Raw genomic sequence first — 16,063 nt, 5'->3', positions numbered from 1 at the left:
ATTAACCTGAATTTACAAAGGTATCAGGAAAGTGCACCTGCAGCACTTCGGGCTGTTGGAAAATATATCTGGAGTAAAAAACTACAAAGCCCTGACACGGTTCTGGAGGAGTTCAGGGAGATCATCCAACATTTCAGTGAGGCTGTTCCATGTGCAGGCAAATGGAGGATGATTTCCAGCACGTGGAGCAGCTCACTGAGGGAATTCCAAGGCAGCAGAACCCCACAGTTTTGGGAATGCTGAAGATCAGATTTCCCTCAGCCAGTTTCTTCCACAATATCAACATCTGACATCTCTAATCACATCACACACGGGTAAAACCCTCCCCATATCACCTTTAGCTGTGTTTGCCTGTGAGCCCTTCCAGGATGGGATGTTTCCCCACAGCCCAACAGGCACTTTTAGGGATGAGATCCCTTGCTCAGGAAAGATTTCCTGCTGACAGCAGAATGGCCCAAGTCAGATGTTTCTTCTATCCAGGCTGAGAGTGGCAGTGGGCAGCAGGAACCCCTGCCTTTGGGGGTCAGGATTTAAGGAAATGGGCACGAGTGTGAGCCAAGACCTGTGGATTTACACAAACCTGCCCTGCGAGGGCACATCTGGCTGGGGAATGAGTCCCGATCTTTACTTAGCACCTCAGGCCGACAAAAGGCTCCTGTTTGCTTCCACTGCAGCTGGAAGCTGCACCAAGGATAAAGGTTGAAAACAAGAGATCTGGTCTGCTGGCCCAGCAGGGCCTGGGTGGGACTGAGGGGCAGCTGGGTCCTCACTGCTCCCCCAAAATCACGGGGAGATGGGAGGGGATTTGGGCTCCACAGCACAGAAATGGAGTTCAGAAGGGTCTGGAGCCCCAGGAGAGGCTGAGGGAGCTGGGAAGGGGCTGAGCCTGGAGAAAAGGAGGCTCAGGGGGGACCTGGTGGCTCTGCACAAGTCCCTGACAGGAGGGGACAGCCGGGGGGTCGGGCTGTGCTCCCAGGGAACAGGGACAGGAGGAGAGGGAACGGCCTCGGGCTGGGCCAGGGGAGGCTCAGGGTGGAATCAGCAGGAATTTCCCCATGGAAAGGAGGCTCAGGGCTTGGCAGTGCCCAGGGAGGTTTGGAGTGCCCATCCCTGGAGGTGTCCCAGGAATTCCTGGATGTGGCACTCAGGGCTGTGGGCTGGGGACAAGGTGGGGATGGGGCACAGTTTGGACTCCATGGTCTCAGAAATCTTTTCCAACCTCAGCAATTCTGTGATTCTCACAGCTGATGACACAGAGGTGACATCAGCTCCACATGACAGGGCCCATCCACTTGGTATGAAATAAAAAACCCAAACCCAGCCAGAAATCCTCACTGCACCCAGAACAGGGACCTTCCCTGCTCTGCCTAACTTTGGGAGGTTTATTTCCACTAGTGAGGTGCCAGACGTGCCAAATTTGAAATCTTAATTTTTAAAGGCTGAAAGAAACAAATAAAAACTCCTCGAACTTGTAAATGAGCCTTCACTTAAATAGAAAACCCTGACAAAATGCAAATTCCAGGCTTCCCACTCCTGCTGTTCCAATCCCATCTCCAATGCTTCTCCAGAAGCAGCTCACTTGTGGAGCCCTAATGTTTTAAAAAGCACACAACTTTCCTGCTTTAAAACTAATTCTGGCATCCCAGGCCTTACACCAGAGCAAGACAAAGACTTGGAACTATCTGGGTTTTTTTCTTTTTTGAACTCTACAGCAGCTATTTAATTTAATCATTAAATTTTCCATCATTAACCTCCCAAAGATGCTGTAGAACAGAGCAGCCAATTGAGGTCCAACACAGATATTTACACTGCTTTTAAGACTGTGATAACTCAGCACAAACTTGGCAATGGTTTCCCTCACTCCAGAGTGCCAGGGGCTCTTCTGCTAGAAAAATCAGATATTTTAGGGAAGCCAGGGAGAGTTATACATCCCTGCAATCAGCTACAACAAAGGATTCCCTTCTTCTTTGAGGGGTATCAGACTTGCAAAGGGAGAGCAATAAAGTTTACAATCATTACCCAAAGGAGCAGGAACAGGAGCAGAGCAGGAGTCGATTGCTGGAGCCAGGCCCAGCATTCAGCAGGAGCCAAGGGAGGCTCTGGATGAGGGAGTCTGGCCTTGTGTGGGAGAAAGGTCAAACAAACCTAAGCCAGGCTCAGATAAAGGGCTGCAGTAATGGACTCTGCCCTCGGGGTTTAAACCAGGCTCAGGCAGAAGAAAGTTTGAACTTGTGATTGCCTCAGGCTGCTCTGGCTCAGGCAGCAAAGCTGAGTGTGGGGCTCAGCAGGGACCTGTTTGGGGCTTAACAAATCCCAAGGTGGGGCTCAGCACAGCCCAGGGCAGGGCTCACCCCTGGGCTGGGCAGGTGTTGGCCCTCAGTCACTTCTTGGGCTCCAGGGTGGCTGTTTAGGGATTTTTTTAGCACTTTTTACTACTTTACAGCTCCTTTTCAATGCCAGCTCCTGGAGACACCCAGGATCACCAGGGAGGGCAGCGCTGTGGGAATTCAGTTTCTTCCAGCTGCCCCAGGAAGCAGATCTGCCCCGACTGCCAGGAAGGACACCTCCAACCTTGCTCCAGCCCTTCTCCCAGGACAGGACCCCGAGCTCAGCCCACCCCACAGCAATCCCTCTGGGCACAGGGACAGGGCAGGGAGCAGCTCCTCACCTGCTGCTGGGAATTGTAGTCGAAGAGCCCCACGGTGGCCGCGGCCGAGTCCACGGGGACCTGAGTGCCGGAGTAATCGAACTGCAGCGGCTCCATGCCCACGTGCTCCATGGGATCCAGGGGCACACTCTGCGATTCCATGTTGGAGAAGTCCTCCACGGGCTTGGCCCCGTTGGTGCTGGCCAGCTGGGCCAGGCCCTCGGAGCCGTTCTGGTTGGGGCCCAGCAGATCCACCTCGCTGGCAGAGTTCTGGCAGTTCCCGGGCGTGCGGCTGCACGGGGAGGGAAAAACGGGTCAGGAAAAAGGTTGGGAATGCTCCAGCCCAGCATCTCACCCCCCAGAACGGCCTGGAGGTGCTGGAGTACAGGGGGGGAATAGAGACATGGGCTGAAATAATTCTCCAAATTAAATTTATGGAGAAATCGTTTGCTTTTATTTAAATACACCAACTAAAACTGGGAATGCTCCATCACACCCCCTGACCCACCAGAACTCCCTGGAGGTGCTGTAGAAGAGGGAGGAAAAAATAAAGATATGATCTGAAAAAGTTACCAAGTTGATTGTATGGAGAAGTTGATTTATTTTAAAAAAATACAAAATAAAAGCAGGAATGATCCATCCCAACATCAAAACCCCCAGACCCACCAGAACTGCTCAGAGGTGCTGTAGAAGAGGGGGAAAAAATAAAAAAGATGGTCTGAAATAGTTCTCCAAGTGAATTCTACTGGAAAATTGATGTATTAAAAAAAAATAAACAACAAATAAAAGCAGGAATGCTCCAGCCCAGCACTGCAGCAGTAACCCATCCCCAGACACACCAGAACCTCCTGGAATTGTTGTAGGAGACAAGCAAAAAAATAAAGAGATGGTCTGAAATAGTTTCTTAAGTTAATTCTACATAGAAATTAATATGTTTAAAAAAATAAAAGCAGGAATGGCCCAGCCCACCATCAGACCCACCAGAACTGCCTGGAGGTGGTGTAATAAAAGGGGGATAACTAAAAAACATGGTCTGAAGTAGTTCCCTGAGTTAATTCTACACAGAAAGTGATGGATTTTAAAAACAAACAAAAAATAACCCACAACCCCCAGTCCCCAGCCTCAAACACCTGTTACAGTAAAAATGTAAAAAATTCAGTTTCTGTTTTTTCCTTAATTGAGAGGCAGCTATAACAAGTCAGCATCTCCCCAGACAGTTATTTTTAATGGAGGTATTTGGTGATTTTTAACTGTGTGAAGCTCTGGCACCAAATCTCACTCAGCTCCATTCTAAGGTAGCTGCCATGGGCTCGTGATCACACAAAATAAGGGCTGGACCCCATGGGAATGCTTCATATCCAGGGAAGAGCCAGGAATGTGCATTTCCCAGCTCTTTGTTTGGCTTTTACACTTTATTTTACCATTTGTTTGGCTCTTTCAGCTTTCCTACAGGCCACCAGGAGCCACATAAGTGAAGGAGGAATGCAAATGTATCGATTACATCAAGGGCCACAATTTCAGGAGGTTTTCACCCCTGCAGAGCTGCAAGGAACAAATCCAAACCTCAACTGTAATTTGGACCATGACATGAGCAGAGCCGACACTTTCCATAGGGGTTTCCACAGGAATTCCACACAGAGGGATTAAACCCAAGTGTGAAAATGACCTGGGCTCACACAGAGCTCCAGGTGCTCCCACCTTCCCTGTGCTTCCCTGAGGACATTCAGAACGTCCTTGGGACACTGGAGCCTCCACTACAGCATTGGAAAACTCTTCCCAAAGACATCAAGTGCATGTGCAGGTTTGGAATTGGGCTGGTTCCACAGGGATGCCTCAGCTCCTGCTGGGCAGATCCAGGGGCTGCTCTGCTCCTCAACCCAGCAGTGACAGGCTGGGGGGACACAGGGACATGGGGGGGACACAGCATGGACAGCTGATCCCAACTGATCCAAGGGATTTGATCACATAATTCATTTATAAAACCACTGGATCAGATAAAGGCAGGAGTTTGTCACCCTGAGGGTGGGTGGGCCCTGGCACAGGGTGCCCAGAGCAGCTGTGGCAATGCCCAAGGCCAGGCTGGACATTGGGACAGTGGGAGGTGTCCCTGCCATGGCTGAGGTGGGATAAGGTGACCTTTAAGGTCCTTTCCAACCCAACCCATTTGGGGATTCTGTGATATCCCAGCCCACAGAGCACCCAGAGCTGAGGGGGAGGGTGTCTGCAGTGATGGTGTTTGGTCCTCACCAGTCACAGACTCCCAGACTGGGTCAGGCTGGAGGGACCCCGGGGTCCCTGGTGTCACCCCGTGCCCCAGCAGGGCCAGCCCCGAGCTCAGTGCACAGGGCTGTGTCCATGGCTCTGGAATGGCCCAGGGAGGAAAGTCCAGCCCCTCTCCGGGCTCTGGGGCCATCGCTGGGCCTGGAGCAGAGCCTGGGGCTGCTCTGCCCTCCCTGCACACAGGGACACACAGGGACAGACGTGGGGACACCCAGGGACACCCAGGGACAGACAGGGCTGAGGGCCCCTCTCCCTGGGGCTCCCCTCGAGGCTGAACAGCCCCAGCTCCCTCTGCCTCTCCTGGGCAGGGAGGTGCTCAGTGACTCCCAATGGAGCCCAGCTTTCCTGGGAATGGGATGGCTGAGCTGCTTTCCTTGGGAAGTGCTCCATGAATTCCTGGCTCGGCTTCACTTCCATGCCCAGTTTTTCCTTTCTCCATTAAAACGTTTCCACCTCAGCCCACGAGTTTTCACTTTTCCCCTTCTCCCCACCCTGGCAGTGCAGGGGATGGAGTGAGAGCTTGGAGGGGCTGAGCTGGTGGCAGGGGTCAGACCCCAACACTGACTAATTGTTAACTGATTAATTAATAACCACCACTGCACGTACCTGAAGTCTTTGACGTCGGCGTCGATCCCGTTCTGAACGGGCAAACCGTTGGATTTATCCATCACATCCCCCTCCTCCTTCAGATCTCCCAATTTATCTCCATCAAACGTGCCCTTGTTTTTCTTATCCCCTTTGTCATTCTCATCACTCTCTGCATCCCTTGGCCCCTGGGCAAAAGAGACATTGTTTTAATAAGCTGAGTTTTCAGATCAATTTTCCTGTTACCCTGAGATGGCAACAAATCAAAGACACATGTCACAGTAAAAGAAGTTCCTTGTAAACATTAATTCCTACCAAAAAAACAGGTAAAAATGTAAAATACTCAACAATAATCAAAGAAATAAGGGAATTAGTTCTCACTTTTCCAAGAGGGGTTTCATCTATTCAGGTTTCTACCATTCAGTAACTCAGGGTTTGCTTTTATAGGTTCTAAAAATCCCATCCCAAAATAATTTTAAGGAATTCTCTTTCTAGATGGGACTTAAGCACTTCAAAATCAACACCACCAAATGCTGCAGGGGCATAAAGTGAATTAGTGTCTCTCTGAAGTGCCTGGCTCAGTGTCAGACACAGCTCTTGACTGGACAAGTGTTTGAAAATCACCTCAGTTTTGGAGGCATCAACACTGAATTCCAAGGCACAGCTCATTTAAAAACACCAAAATAAATCACTGCCTCAGTCACTGGCTCCTGTAATGCTGAAGCACATTTCTTTGGAAGAAAAGGGGGGAGAAAAAAGAGGGGAAAAAAAAAAGGATTTCTGTTCTGTTATTTCATGTGTGGCGTTACATCTGCAGTGTGATTGCATTTTAGTTCACTTGGGAGGAGAATGAAGGGTGATGATGCCTGGGGCAGTGTCTTGAACAACAAAAGAGAGAGAGAAAACAACATAATTTATGATAAAAACCAGCAAGGGGCATATAAACATATTTATCAGAGGCAGCTTTGGTGCTGTCACAGGGACAGACATCCAAACTCTGTCTTCCACTTGAATGGAGGGAGAAGTGCCCTGCACACAACACTCCTGCCCCTAGCCACTGAACCCTTTTCCCACTCTCTCTGATTGGAGAGAGGGATTTTCCCCTCATATTTAGGAAAAAAAAAATTGTTCTGAAAGCAAAAAAACCTTTTGGTGTTGCTTCTGAAAGAAAATAAAATTGTGCTTCTTTAGTATTACTTGGAAATGCCACCTGTAAATGCAGCTCTGGAGCAATATTCCCCCAAACAAGGGGTGTTCAGCAGTGACAGCCGTGTCACCACTGTCACCCTGCTGGTGCTGAGGGGCAAACCTCCCCTCAAGCCCAGTTGGGATAAATTGGCTCCTTGCCCTGAGTGTTCACACCCCAAAAATCCACCCTGCTCTCCTCAGGGCTCCCCCAGGTCTGGGGCATCTCCTGAGGAGGGCTGAGGGAAGTGCAAAGGAGCATCCACAGGATGGTTTTCCACAATTCCTGGAGCCACTTTCCCCACTACAGGGTTCCCAGCTCTCCCCACATCCTTAATTTGAGGCTGTACTCCCTCCCCACCCCACAAAACCCCGGGGTGCTGCCTTGTCCCCATGGGAAATGACCAGCCCAGACAGCAATCCCAGCTGGAAAACACATCCAGCCAGCCAGCAGGAACTCCAGGGAAAGGTGTGGGAGACCAATGGAATTTTTGAGGAGGGGGTTTATCCCCAAAAATAGCAAAAAGAAAACCTACAGGACAGGGATAATAAACATTATGCCACGACAGTTATCATCAGGTTAAGAGTGGGTTTGGAGCCAAGATCCCATTTTCTGGCATCATCTCATGGAGTTTTTGTTCTGAGGCAGCACCAAGGCAGCCACAGGCTCAGTGCAGAGGTTTGTGGAACCCCTTCCAAGGTTTAGTTTGGACGAGGTGTTTCTGCTTTTCCAAGGATCCAGGGAACACCAACACCTCCCACCTCCCATCCCACATCCCCAAACCTGCCCTGTCTGAGGGAAGAGCCAAACTGAGAGCAAAGAAAGAAACCTCTGCCCTAGGAATGATTCCAACCCCACAAACCGAGCAGCCAAAGGAGAAAAGAACAGGAATGTGGGATCAGGCACTTACAAATCCTCCTTTCCTGAGGCAGGAGTCTCCAGGAGAGGAGCTCAGCACATACTCCACCATGCTCACTCCCAGCCCTCCACTCTCTGACCGTGGGGACAGCACGGAGTTGACTTCACTGTTCACATGGAAGCCCTGCCCAGGTCTTCTCTGAACCATAATTGGCTGGGAAACAGAGTGATCTGGAACAAAAACATGGGAAATTCTCACAAGCACATCCAACTATTCAAAGGAGGCAAATTAAATCATTCAATATGTACTCCCCAGGGGCTTATTTGCACGAAGAAGTGCCAACTTTGTGACTCTGCTGATGTCCATTAGTAAAACCAGGATGGCTTTCTCATTTTTTAAATAGTACAACATGTAAACCTGCAAGTGAGAGCTATGTTTAAAGCCTAAACTGGTAAAATTTCAGAAATGTAAGACTAATCAAAGGCTGCAATTAAACCCCCAAAGTTTAGGTTTTAGTTTACTTAAATTATTGCATTAGTACAGTGACAAATTCTGGATTATCATTTAAAACATGATCCTGCTGCTCCACCAGCCTTGTGTCCTTTGTTCCATCAATTGTTGTGTTCATGTCATGATCAGAGATATTTTTTAGCTGCTCTTTCCTCAAGAAAAGGTTCCTGAGGAGTTAATTTCTTTTTCCTCATCCCCCTGTCCCCCTTTTGCCATCCCTGGAGCCTGAGGCTTTGAGGTCCAGCCAGGACAGACTCAGGAGTCTCCAAACCCCTCTAGGCTCTGCAAAAATCCCTGGCTGGGCACAAGGGAGTGACCCCAAGGAGAGAAGGGAAGGAATTCTCTGCTCCTGGCAACAGGCAGGGAGTAAAAACCAGCAGGCAGCAGGTCTGGGAATTGCCAGGGGCTGGTGGGACATGGAAGGGACATGGAAGGGACACCAATATCCAAGGATAATGACACTGGAGCTCCCTCATGAAGCAGGTAATTCCATTCTGTCCGTTCTCCTGGCTAAACTTCCCTCCTCTTCCATCAATGTGGCCACAAAGGGATCCGGGCTGGGGAGGGTTTTTGGGGATAAAGCTTCCAAAAAAGGAGGAAAGGCAATTTTAACCCAGCTCTGCTGCCCAACCCTGTGTCCCCAGGAGGGGAAGGAAGGGCAGGAAAGCTTTTAGCTTTTAAAAGTTCTAAAACTACTTTAAAGGCTCGAAATCAACTTTGAGGCAGAGGAGTGAAACCCCAAACCCAAGAGGGAGTCCTGCAGGGCATGCTGTGGGCCAAGGAAGATCCAGGCTCCATCCCACGGGGGCTGGATGATGGACTGGGGGGATTTGGGGGAGCCAAAGGCAAACTTTCCCAGAAACTCAGGGCTCTGTGAGCTGTGGGATTAACAGGAATCAGCCAAGAGAGGGATGAGAGGGGCTTGGACTCTGCAGATGTGGGATGAGCCTGCCCAGGGGTGGCACCAGGAGCACAAAGCCCCATCCTCAGCACGCCCCAAAGCCGGGCTCAGCCCTAATCCCCTCAGCTCCAGGCTGCACTAAGCAGGGACAAGGTGCTCCCAAGGGCTGGGGCAGGCAGCAGCTCCCCCAAACCCCCCCAGGGCCCACACTGATCCAGCCAGGCACATTTGGAGCAGCTCTGCCCCCCTTTCATGGCCATTTTTCAATGTAAATAATAAAATAGGGTCTTATCACTATCCCAAAGCTTTCCATTTAAAAAAGGGTATTTTCATCAGGGGAAACCCCACCCAACAGTGAGGGAAATCCCATTTCCTGGGGGCTGGAAATCCCATTTCCCAGGAGCTGGAGATTTTGGGAGCTGTACAGACACCCAGCAGTGGTTCAGGGGCAGATCCTTTACCCAAAACCATGGACAGAACAAATCAAAGTTTAGCATTTCAAACCCAGCCCTTGCAGGGTTTGTTGTTTTTGTTTTTTGTTTTTTTTTTCTAAAACCAACCTGAATATTCTCCCCCAAAGTCCCAAATCAAGGAGAGTCTGTGATGCAACAACAAAATCCTTGGCAGATCTAACTCAGCACTAATTCAAAACATCATTTTATTATTTTTTAACTGAATGATGGGGTTTGGTTGCTTGGTTTAGTATTTTATAAAATGAAGGGATTTTTTTTATTATTATTAATCTTGTTCTCCAATACCTCCTCTCAGCTGATCCATCCCAAGGCAGGAAACACATCAGAAATTGCAATTTTAAGAGCAATTAAAGATTTTGAATCAGATAAGCACGAATTTACACATATTCACATTAGATTATGTTTTAACATCCATGGATAACTTAATTTTATCACAAAGCAATGTGAGGTTTCCTATTTGTTTTTTCTTACATAAACCAGATGGAGTTTTAAATCTTTTCAAAGCTGTGTCATCCAGCTTGGCCAGTGACTTTGAATAAATAAATTGCACATTTCTGCATTCAACTCCAACTAAATTAAGGAAATAATTGAGCTACCTGATGTTCCCCAAGCACTGTCTCTCCACTGATCTCCCAGAAATATCCCTTTTGGTCCATCTTTGCTGGAATCATCAGATTCCCAAAACTTTTTACCCGGCAACAGCTGCTGCAATTAAAAAAAATAAAAAAAAAAGGAAAACAAATAAAAGAAAAAAGAAAAGAACAAAAGAAAGCAAAGCACGATTAAAATAAGTATAAAATGCAAACATAAACCATAAGCGTCTCCCTTCTATCAGGAAGCAATCATTAAAGACAACTGATACAATGCAAATATTCCCATCTCTGGGGTGAAAGCTGAGGGAACAATTCCATCTCCCCATCCCTGATTCTCCTCCCAGCTCCAGGAACACCCCACACATCACACACTCACACTCTGACACGCTCCAGCCTCTCTGCACTCACCAAAATAATAAAGGACAGGGAAAACACTGTGATCCAAACGTTTTCCTGGGTTCACCTGGGAGCTCCCAGCACAATTCCTGCCCACCCATGGGACCTGCTGCTGGGGGACAGGAAAGCTCAGGAGTTTTCCCACTGCTCTGTCCTGCTGAGGACTCTGCTCCAGGGCTTGGGGGGGAACCCTGACAGGAGAGAGTGGCACCTGCCACTGTGGGCACTGGGGAATGGGAAAAGCTCCCTGGGAATGGACAGAGACATCCTGGGGAATGGGACAGAGCCATCCTGGGAATGGGACAGAGCCATCCTGGGGGATGGGACAGAGCCATCCTGGGAATGGGACAGAGCCATCCTGGGGGATGGGACAGAGCCATCCTGGGGGATGGGACAGAGCCATCCTGGGGGATGGGACAGAGCCATCCTGGGGGATGGGACAGAGCCATCCTGGGGGATGGGACAGAGCCATCCTGGGGGATGGGACAGAGCCATCCTGGGGGATGGGACAGAGCCATCCTGGGGGATGGGACAGAGCCATCCTGGGGAATGGGACAGAGCCATCCTGGGAATGGGACAGAGACATCCTGGGGAATGGGACAGAGCCATCCTGGGGAATGGGACAGAGCCATCCTGGGGAATGGGACAGAGCCATCCTGGGGAATGGGACAGAGCCATCCTGGGGGATGGGACAGAGCCATCCTGGGGGATGGGACAGAGCCATCCTGGGGGATGGGACAGAGCCATCCTGGGGAATGGGACAGAGCCATCCTGGGGTGGGACAGCTCAGGGGTCCCAGCTCTGAAGGGCAGAGAGAACAATTCCCATTCTTTAGAGAGTTTTGGGAACAGCTTCACCAGGGATCACCTGCACACAGGAATTCCAGGCCCTGGGGTGACAAAGGGACAATAGCCCAGAAAACCCTCGGGATGGGAGGGATGGAATTCCCAGAGGAAGCAGGGACATTCACAGCAAATTGACCACAAAATGAGCCTTGCCTCAAGCTGGGATAAAACTCCAAGAACTGAAGATAAAAAGAACTTGAATCTGCCTGAAATTACCATGGAACAAACAAGAATCATCAGATAAGGGGATCTCTCTCTGTATCAGGAGTGGTGATAAATCCTGACTGGTATCTGCTTCAATACCCTGACTGATATCAAATTAATATATCCTGATAACCACTTCAATATCTTGATTTGACATCAAATTCAATGCCCTGATTGATATCAAATTAACTATCCTGATAACCACTTCAATCCCTTGATTTGATATCAAATTCAATGCCCTGACTGATATCAAATTAAATACCTTGACTGATATCAACTCCTGCTGATAACTCCAGCAGCAGATGTGCAAATTTAAGGCTGAACTTGAGGAGTAAATCAGCTGCTGGATGCAGAGGAAGCAGCAATAACTGTTTTCACAGCTCTTGTGTGCTGGTTTAATCCACAATCACAAAGTTCTGGTCTCCATTTCCTCCTCTACTCAACAAAGACCTGCTCGTTTACAAAACCAACCAGTTTTCAGGGAGATTTCAGACAAGATTTCTCCTCACACCCTCAGCACAGCGTAGGCTGCTCGAGGACAGAAGCAGGGACCTTGCCCCATGTTGCCCTTTGTGCAATCCCAAATAACTCCAAAGGGAAAGGCAGGAGGCTCCCATGAGCAACAATCATCCCAAACACAGACGAACCTGGTCCTCCATCTGCACCAGGAAGGTGAAAGCCAAGCTGCTGCTCTCCTGTATTTATGAACATCAACACACATCAGGTGTCTTGCAAATTTCTTTTTAAGCTTCTGTCATTCCCATATTTCTTCAAATGCAGCTTTTATTTTCTCCTGCTGTTGCCACAGTGCAGAAATAACAACTCTCCTCGTGGCATTACAAGGAACTTTGATCAGAAAACAGTAAAAACTGATTAAACTGAATTTTAGCTGCAATTAAACACTTTCCATTTCCCCTGACAACATCTCATAGTGCAGGACACAAAATGTTCTGCAGCCATAGACCAAATCATGGAATCCCAGAATGGTTTGGAAGAGACCTTAAATCCCACCCAGTGCCACGGCAGGGACAGCTCCCAGTGTCCCAGTGTCCAGCCTGGCCTCGGGCACTGCCAGGGATCCAGGGGCAGCCACAGCTGCTCTGGCAATTCCAGCCCAGCCCCTGCCCACCCTGCCAGTGTCCAAGGCAGACTGGACCTCGGGGCTGGGGGAAGTGTCCCTGGGGTGGCACTGGATGGCTTTTGAGATCCCTTCCCACCCAAACCACTCTGGATTCTCTCACACCTGGGCTGTAAGAGCATTTCCCTGCTGGAGGGCATGTGAAGCTAATCCAGCCCTTCCCTGTCTGCCCTGCTCTCCTCTACCCCTCTCCTAAGGAAAACAAAACTTTTACCAACACAATCCCGCAGAACTGCACCCCAGGACCTTTTGAATTTTGCAGTGAACCACAGACAAAGGTCACAAAACATTTTCCTTCTCACTATCTCCTGCACACCCCCTGCTCCTGCACAAACAACCCCACCTCTGTCCCCTCCAGTTTAATCTTTCCCCACCAGAAGCACCAAGTTTCCAACTGGAAGTTCTGTACCAGCAGCAGAAACAAACAGAAGAGAGATGTTTACCTCACACGGAGATTCCAGATGTATTTACAGATAGCAGGGAAACCCAAAAGCCAATATGAACAGATGCATGGGGGGCTTTGTTCTGTCAAGTGCTGCTCCAACCAACACACAGGTTAGCAAGCAGCAATCATCTGCACTGAATTATGCAACAGGCTGCCAAGACAATGAATTTTTCCTCAGGGAAAGTTGTCAGTTGCAATGGAAGAAAAAAAAACGGTATTTTGACTGACTCTTGTCCTGTTCTGCAGGTTGGAAATTTAAAAAGAACAAGCAGCAGCTTAGAACCAGAGTCGTTTATTCGTTCCCTGGTTTTTATTAAAATTGACCCTATCCAGTATGAAAATAATCCTGCTAAGCCCTCTTACAAAGGACTTACGAGTTAGGCCAATATTTAGTTCAGCAGAGCAGGCAGGAGGGGAGGACTTACCCATCATCAACAAAAGCAATGGTTCCAGCAGCCAGGGCACAGAGATCCCTCTGAGATGGATTATGAATTAGACAAATTAAGAAAACTGATCCCCATCAGACAAGGCAAATATTAAGATAAAAGCAGCCATCTGTGCAGTGGAGAACTGGGTTTATCTGCAGCAACAGGTATTGAAGGCAGAGGGGGTATTTATGGGTGTTTACAGGTCCTGCTCTGATTTACAATGCCAGAGATGTTATCAGGGCAGGGAGAGAAGCACCGGGCAGCAATGCCAGCCCTGCACAGCCTCGGGTCAGCCCTGCACAGCCCTGCACTGCCCCTGCACAGCCCCGGGTCAGCCCTGCACAGCCCTGCACAGCCCCGGGTCAGCCCTGCACAGCCCCGGGTCAGCCCTGCACAGCCCTGCACAGCCCCGGGTCAGCCCTGCACAGCCCCGGGTCAGCCCTGCACAGCCCCGGGTCAGCCCTGCACAGCCCTGCACTGCCCCTGCACAGCCCCGGGTCAGCCCTGCACAGCCCTGCACTGCCCCTGCACAGCCCCGGGTCAGCCCTGCACAGCCCCGGGTCAGCCCTGCACAGCCCCGGGTCAGCCCTGCACAGCCCCGGGTCAGCCCTGCACAGCCCCGGGTCAGCCCTGCACAGCCCCGGGTCAGCCCTGCACAGCCCCGGGTCAGCCCTGCACTGCCCCGGGTCAGCCCTGCACAGCCCCGGGTCAGCCCTGCACTGCCCCGGGTCAGCCCTGCACTGCCCCGGGTCAGCCCTGCACAGCCCCGGGTCAGCCCTGCACAGCCCCGGGTCAGCCCTGCACTGCCCCGGGTCAGCCCTGCACTGCCCCGGGTCAGCCCTGCACTGCCCCGGGTCAGCCCTGCACAGCCCCGGGTCAGCCCTGCACAGCCCCGGGTCAGCCCTGCACTGCCCCGGGTCAGCCCTGCACAGCCCCGGGTCAGCCCTGCACAGCCCCGGGTCAGCCCTGCACTGCCCCGGGTCAGCCCTGCACTGCCCCGGGTCAGCCCTGCACTGCCCTACAGAGCCCTGGGTCAGCCCTGGCACAGCCCTGCAAGGAACAGGCAGCAGCCTGCCCACTGTGGGACTCACACCGTTCACAGCTCCGGGAAGAGAACAGGAAAGGGAGCGTAGGCTTGGGAATGTCTGACCATTCCCTGTGCTCTTGTTCAGGTCTGCTCCCAGCCCTGCCCTGAGCTCTCCTGAATGTGCCAGGGGAGCTGCTGTGGGCACCATCTCCATCCCAGCCTCACCTTTCCCATTCCCATCCCCATCCTTGGCTCCACTCCCATCTCCAAAACTGCCAGCCCTGGGGAAACTGAAATACTCAACCCCAACATTATTCCCAACTGCCTGTACTCCCCAGCTGCCAGTGGATCGTAAATTTATGGGGCAAATGAATCATAAATGTATGGGAACACAGCACAGGCATCAGCAGCATGGAAAGCAGAGGCACAGGAGTTTAGTTTGGGATGGTTTCTTTCTTCATTTTTTGTTTGGTTTGTGGTTGTTTTATTTAAATCAGGCACATAAGTGTCCATCCCCAGTGTCACAACCACTGTGACTGTGTCCCTCCGCAGGGGCTTCTCCAGGACCTCCCCCGCTGCACCAGTGGGGCACTAACCATGGACATGGGCACAGGACTATGGAATATCCTGAGTTGGAATATCCACAGGGATCCTGGATTCCAGTTCCTGCACCCCACCAACCCCAGCCTGTCACCCCTGGTGTCCAAAGGCTCCTGGAGCTCTGGCAGCCTCGGGGCCGTGCCCATTCCCTGGGGAGCCTGGGCAGTGCCCAGCACCTCTGGGGGAAGAACCTTTCCCTGCTCTGCAGCCTGAGCCTGCCCTGGCCCAGCTCCAGCCCTGCCCTGGCTGCTGTCCCTGTCCCAGGGAGCAGAGATCCAAGGCGCCTCTCCAAGTTCTGGTGTCCCAGAGTTCCCCTACAACAATCCCCAGGGGCTGCAGGAATTTCAGTGCCCTCACTCGGTGATCCCAGCACTGCCACCTGCAAGGGCAGCAGCCCAGCAAGAGTTAAACACTTTCAGTTAAATCTGTCATATTTCTTACCAGCCTTTCTCTTGCAGGGCAGGCTGCAATTCCCTGCTACCCCAATATTCCAGGTTTGAAGTTAAGCACCTCCAGTTGCCTCATGGCTCTGTGTCCCCATCCTACTCCCACCCTCTGGATTAAGTTTCACCAGCAACTCACCCAGCTGCTCCTTGACTCCAGACAGACCTTGCACAACCTACTCCAAACCCAAGGTCCCAAATGCCTGTAAGGGGCAGGGGACAAACCCAACTGCACCTCACAGCCCCTCCGTGCTGTCCCCAGAGACACTGCACCAACATCCCTTGCTGCAAAGCTCCAGAGCCAAGGGATTTCAGCAGGGAAAAGCACACATGCAGCTCCCCATCCTGAGAAAGGGAACTGGCAGGGCTTGTGTTAAGCAAAGATAAGGGTCAGGGCTGTGGGATAAAGGCCTTACTGGCCACATGTGCTGGGCTGAGCCACAGCACCAAAATCCCACGTGGAACTGCTGGACAAAGCTCCAAGGTGAGTTCCTCCACCCCAG

The 16,063-nt window shown here is 50.9% G+C and overlaps 1 protein-coding gene across 10 annotated transcripts in view; it reads right to left on the bottom strand.

Moving 5' to 3' along the window:
• The window catches only part of PUM1 (pumilio RNA binding family member 1), a 129,746-nt gene that overhangs the window by 91,109 nt on the left and 22,574 nt on the right, over positions 1–16,063 (bottom strand). For 7 of the 10 annotated variants that reach the window (XM_066335015.1, XM_066335017.1, XM_066335018.1 and 4 more), the window contains 4 exons: positions 10,038–10,146; positions 7,609–7,787; positions 5,534–5,700; positions 2,669–2,939 (listed from right to left, as the gene is read on the bottom strand). In XM_066335015.1, coding sequence (XP_066191112.1) covers positions 2,669–2,939; positions 5,534–5,700; positions 7,609–7,787; positions 10,038–10,146 — 726 coding nt within the window. The remainder of the gene's footprint in view (positions 1–2,668; positions 2,940–5,533; positions 5,701–7,608; positions 7,788–10,037; positions 10,147–16,063) is intronic. The other 3 variants (XM_066335016.1, XM_066335024.1, XM_066335023.1) reach the window with 1 other exon arrangement.

Source organism: Sylvia atricapilla, chromosome 24 (assembly GCF_009819655.1).
Source record: "Sylvia atricapilla isolate bSylAtr1 chromosome 24, bSylAtr1.pri, whole genome shotgun sequence".
In the NCBI taxonomy this organism is placed as follows: Eukaryota; Metazoa; Chordata; class Aves; order Passeriformes; family Sylviidae; genus Sylvia; species Sylvia atricapilla.
The sequence above is the reverse complement of the archived record's forward strand: the minus strand, read 5'-3'. Positions and strand labels throughout refer to the sequence as shown.